This window comes from Lepidothrix coronata, unplaced genomic scaffold (assembly GCF_001604755.1).
Source record: "Lepidothrix coronata isolate B3197 unplaced genomic scaffold, Lepidothrix_coronata-1.0 Scaffold174, whole genome shotgun sequence".
Lineage (NCBI taxonomy): Eukaryota > Metazoa > Chordata > Aves > Passeriformes > Pipridae > Lepidothrix > Lepidothrix coronata.
The window spans coordinates 542,499-548,498 of NW_016690354.1; the positions used below are offsets into that span (position 1 = coordinate 542,499).

The window sequence follows — 6,000 nt, forward strand, 5'->3', positions numbered from 1 at the left end:
CTAAAATACATTCCACAGCTGGGCACTGTTTCATACACTCTACTTGACTTTACACTCACCATCAATTAGTTTAATGTTTCCTTTACCTTTGTGCCTGCATTGTCCCCTCAGTTGAGGGAGCTTCCTCAAGGAGCCTGATAAATTTCCAGAAGAAACTTGAGATGTGGCTTCCTCCACTTAGGTCATTAAATTTACACACTCGAATCCCTTTACATCTTAAAGTCTCTGAACTTGTGACATTGTCTTGCCTTAAATTGCAGTGCAGAACTCATCTGTGTCATGTCATCTTTAAATCATTCAGTCTCAGCCAGGCAGTTGAGCCGATCGCACCCAATTAAACATAATGATGTTTCTTTCACCTGCCACTTTACTACTGAAAGGACAGGCCTAGAGCTCTTGAAGGCAGACAGTTAGCTTTATTTTACTTTTTTAAACTCACATGGGCAGTACCTAGCCTAACAGTCTCTGCCTGCTTTCCAAAGCTTCTGGCAAAAAAGGAAAAATACAGCAGGATGCCCAAGAGGAACAAGTGACAGTCCATATGTGGCAGTAAAAATTCAATATTAATGACATTATTCTAAGTTCAAGTAAATTTTGCAAGTTAAGTTCTAAAGGAACAATTCCCATGCAAAACAGAGATCTGTGCATCTTTGGCAGCAGCCTTTTTTGAGCAATGTCTAAAAAGAAACAACAGTATTTTTGTGTCACTGTTCACAATGTAAAGAATGCTTGGATGCCAGTTTACACTATCCAAGATGTGAAATAATGAGATATCTCACATCTAACAACATAAGTAACACTCATCTCAATCTCTTATTTCTTGTCTTAAGCAAAAATTAGAAGGATTTGAGCAAGAGCAGCAAAAATAGCTAGAAATATGGGCAGATTCTCATAATTTGGGGGAGGGTTCCTAAATAAAGAGTCCAATAAGGAAAGTCCAGTTACAAGTATTTTCTTACCAGATCTCCAATGAAAACAAAAGGCAATGGATTTCACTCTGGTAGTAATAAAATAATAATAATTTAAAAAATTTTCTTATATGGAGGTATCAGAACATACTGGGACAAGACCAAAAGCCAAGAAAGAAATTATTTCACCAATTCCTTGAGAAGCCCAAAACAATAGTCTAGATGCTTGCTGCTGTAAATGCCAGCATAAGGATATACTCTCTCAAAACCAGTCATGTTGTAGATGATGCATATTACTCATGGACAATGACAGCTCAAGGCAGTATTTCACATAACTGGAAACATCACTCGAGTTTGATCCAAACTGAAACACAGCACTCTGTTGATAACAACAACAAATTTACCCCTATGACTCTCCTGACTGAGAATTATAAGCCCTCCTGTACCACAGATGGCTCCTTTGAATTTAAAGTATTTGTTTAAATTGATACTACTCTACATGTTTTCAGCAGAGGAAATCTGTGAAGATTAGCTATATTCATTCATTGTATTCTACAACAAAAACTCTTATTACAGGGATGACAGGAATGCAAGAAGGGTAAGGCATGTGTCATAAAGACATTGACATCAAAACAGACCCAAAACCTTAATGCTATGTGGGCTAAACTGTACTGAAACATCAACCTTGTCCAAAAAAAGGAGTAAACTGTAACAATTGAGCACTAAATGTTAAAGAACAGCACTTACATTTGCCCTTGTTCTGTTTGCTTGGGTGGGAAGATGGTGGGTTTATCCTTTATTATTATTATTTCTCATAATTTAGTGTACAAAAGTTTGGGTAATTCAGCATTCAAGCACTGGGACCTGGAAAGGATTAGTTAAAAAAAAAAAAAAAANAAAAAAAAAAAAAAAGGAAAAGAGAACATCTCTACTACTTGCCCTTTAGCACACAGTAGTCAGTCCAAAAAAAGTCCTGGGAACCCCTGAAAAAGGAATTACTACACCATACAGTAGTTTGATCAGTATGGGATGTAAGAGTCATTTTAGGGTTTAGCATGGTTAAGCTCACAAAACTATTCTTTTCAACTGGTTTCCCATTTCAATTGGTTTAATATTATACAGAAGGCTGTAGAGCAGTTAGTCATCCACCTCCACAGGGGAGGAAAACTGGCTAGAGACAGACTCAGAAAGGCAAGAAAAAGCATTTTTCATTATTAAAAAAATGAACTTCTGAATACAGGTCATTGTGCTTGGGGCACATCAAGGGAATGCAAACAGGCAGTTCTACAACACCAGCTTACCTCACTTCCACATCTCTGATTACATACAATGGATTAGCTGCCATCACTTAGACTAGCTCTTTAAGGACTGAATGGCAAAGAACTGCATGTGGGCTTTCGGAACACAATGTAGCAATGTGTACTAAAAGTAGCATATTGAAAGCAAATCGCTAAATGGCACAAAGATGTAATTTGCACAACAACGTTTCAGTTTAGCTCTTCAGTCTTAAGGAAAACAATATTTGGTTTGAACACACCGGTATCCTTAAGCTTTGGGCCTCCACCAGTTTCTTGATTTATAACATCTAATGCAAAATTTTTAAATATCATCAGCTATAACTGAGTGGTACCAAGTCAGAAACCAATTTTCACTTTTCTGTAAGGTAGCACTAAAAACAATACAAGCTGATGAGAAATATATTTTTGTACTTTCTGGTTTGTTTACTCACTGAATTTGAATTTTTTTTTGATAGAATATGAAGGCCATAAAGGCACACCAACTGACAGAAGACCACTTCGCCACAGAGACCTCGACTCTCTCAGCTCTTCTTAAAGCAACTAGATTTCAGGGTAACTGATCTTGCAAAGTAATCAGCTTCACATTAATTGTTTCAGAGAAAGTTGGGAAAGACCCCTTAGTTGTTTTTTGAAAGATACATTGTTAGTGGGTTCATATCATGGCAAAAAAACAAACAACAAAACAAACAAACAAACAATTAGTTTCCTGGACCCTGAAAGCACTGTTAAGAGAATTACTGCTGAAGAAAATTTAAACCATCTTGACATCTCTACTGAAATTAGCTACTTTTAAGCTAACCCTAAACCCAAGTGGGCTTACTTACTGTTTTGCATTTTATATTTAGACCATTTAAATGTTTTAATTTACAGCACAGCCCTTATACAGAGTTTTTTCAGTGCAACTGACAGACCAACAAACTGCAGTCCCAAACACAAAAACCATAAGGAGGGATCAGACCTTCTATAATTACTCCCTTTTTCTTCAGAACACAAGCCTTTCCACCTCCCACCATTAATCTCATCCTCATCTTCCTTATCCTGAATAATCTAGAAGTGGACAAAAAGCATCAGTTCACAAGGCCAACAATAAGGGCATTATTTAAAATTTACATGCTAGTCAAATTTATTTTTACATGGGTGAAGCAACAGAACTTCCTCTTCCCTATAAGAATTATCCAACAAATTATGCTTTACCATGAGGAAAATAAAAATACACACTCTGCAAAAGTCTCATTCTATTTAAAAACTTCTAGGTTTGTCCCATTTAAGGGTATTTCATTTTGTTCCCTTTTCAGCCACCCTGACTCTTCTCACCATAAATCTACACACCAGCTTCCTTTTTCCTCTGAGTTTCTATGCTGCCTATGCTACTGTTGTTCATTTCAGATCCTGTTCTCTTTCCCATTCCCACACTCTGAAACCTCTTTCACAACTATTCATTTTGGTTCCTCACCCATGTCAGTGTTTGCAACCAGGAGTCGCAGCCTGGCATGGACATGTAGAACCTTCCATCTCCTGCATGCCAAGCTCTTCCAAAGCACTGCTGAAGCATCCCAGCTATGCGAAAGGCCTCCTCAGATTGCCTGCTCCAAGCACTTCAGGGTAGGAGAGCCTGGTTACTTTAGTACTATTTTTCTAGGGCCCTAGCACTTCAAAAGCAGCTGCCTACCTTGTACGTGTGAAAATTTTTTGTAGTACAGGGCGTTCGTCAGGCAGCAGCACGTAATTATAGCGACTACACCCTTTACAAGTCACTGTCCAGGATGTAGAAATATTTATTTTTCAACAAAACCTCAGTGACATAGGTCACCTTTACCACCTGACACAATACACCCCCTTCTCAAACACCTGATGGATGGCCCTGTAGTTGAAGCACCTTCTTCTTTCCCTAAATGTGCTTTAATATAGCTAAAATCCCTACCGTTTCTGAATAACAGTTTTGAGGTCAAAACGATGACCTGCTCTCTTGCCACTGCTCTGAGCTATCCTAAAAGACAACCACCTGCAACAGAGCAACTTGACTGATGATGGTCATGACCGACCAAAAACTAGTTGGTGGAAGGTATCTCCCCTGGATGAAGATGTGTCTTCTGCATGAAAATACCTTTTCTCTTCCCGAATAGTTTCACGTGGTTTGACTGTCCAGGCTGGGCATATGCTTCCTTCTCAAGGGGAGCATTGCTGCAGACCCATGTGGCTTCACAGCATGGCACCCCAAGCACGATTGCAGTGAAATCCCCCCTCTTCACCCATCCATGTGGTGCCACACAACCATCCCAGCTCCCGTGATAATGCCAGGACCTACTCACCGGCCACCCCATCTCAGCCCTCCCCGCAGGCCCCCGGACACCCCTTCTCCTGCCCTACCATCCCCTCGGACACAGGTCGAAGGGACACACTTGGGATAGGGGCCCAAACAACACGGTGGGGAGAGAGGGGGCTACGCCACCCCCTCCTTACGACACGGATTTGTGGTGGAAGGCGGCAGGAAACACCCATTTCCACCCTGCGGGGCTGGATGAGAGGAAGGGGCGCCGTCATTCCGCAGGAAAGACGGTCCAGGGAGGAGGGGGGATTGCCCCGCTGTGGGGTGAGGGCACGGAGGGGGGCACGGAGGCGGCGGAGGGACGCGGCCCCCGGGGCAGGAGCCGGGGCCGGAGCGGCCACTCACAGAACTCGGCGATGTAGGAGGACACGGCGTAGTTCTCCTCGCACCATTCCAGGGTGGAGGTCGGCGGGCCCCAGTAACCCTCCCGGTCGGCGGCGGGAGCCATCGCGGCGCCCGCTTCAGGCTCGAGCGGAGCCGAGGGAAAGGGGAAGCGGGGGAAGCGGAGGGAAGACGGCGCCGGGCCCGGAGCGCAGCACCAGCGGCGGCAGCGGAGCGGGGAGGGCGGGCGGGGGCCGGCACTGGGCCCGCCCGGCCGGGGGCGGAGCCGCGGGTCGCCATGGCGACGAGCTGCGGCCTGCTGCGGGGGGGGGCGATAGCTAGGGGCAGGGGAAGAGCTTTGCGGGAAAGAGGAGGGATTTAGGGAGTCTGTGGGGAAGGACCGGTGTGGGGCACGTTTGGCTCTTAGGGAGCCCGCGCCATGCCCCTGTGGGGATGAGGCGGGACAGGCAACATCACGGCGCCCTCCTCGCCCTCTTTTCCAGCCAGTTTGGAGGCACTGAGGAGGTTTCCTCCCTCAGCTTTTCTCACCGGTTTTCCTTGCTGACTTCAGGGAGAGTTTGTAGTGTGAGCGGGGCTGCGTGCTGCCTTCCTGTTGTTAGAGCAGGAGTCACAGAGTCGTGGGGTGGTTTGGGTTGGAAGGAACTTTGAAGGCCATCTAGTTCCAACCCCCCTGCCATGGGCAGGGACACCTTCTAGTAGACTAGGTTGCTCAAAAGCCCCATTCAGCCTGGCCTTGAGCAATTCCAGGGAGGGGGCATCTGCAGCTTCTCTGGGCAACCTGTGCCAGCGTCTCACCACCCTCACAGTGAAGAATTTCTTCCTTAAGGCAATGAAGAGGCAAGTGTTCCTTGTACTCGTGGGCTGAGAGGAGGAAGGTTTTTTATAGCACTGCCTACTACACGGGGGTTTTCCTCTCATCTGATGCCTTATTTAGTTTCCTCAGTGCTTACTACGTGTACTATACTTACACCCATAATATGCAAACTGCTTCTCAAGCAGAGTTGGTATCCAGAGGCAAGTAGAATCTAAAAAGGGAAAGACTCAAAACACATGGGAAAAGAAAAAAGCGCACCAGTAAAGGCCTCATAGTACTGTGTGGTTTTCATGTTTCAGAAGATGGTCCAAA

The 6,000-nt window shown here is 44.6% G+C and overlaps 1 protein-coding gene across 1 annotated transcript in view; it reads right to left on the reverse strand.

Annotated features, from left to right (window-relative positions):
* ACER3 (alkaline ceramidase 3) overlaps window positions 1-5,101 on the reverse strand; it is a 54,626-nt gene extending 49,525 nt beyond the window's left edge. The window contains exon 1 of the mRNA XM_017830159.1: window positions 4,878-5,101. Within this exon, the coding sequence (XP_017685648.1) occupies window positions 4,878-4,980 (103 nt within the window). The 5' untranslated portion in view covers window positions 4,981-5,101. The remainder of the gene's footprint in view (window positions 1-4,877) is intronic.
* Window positions 5,102-6,000: the final 899 nt, after the last annotated feature.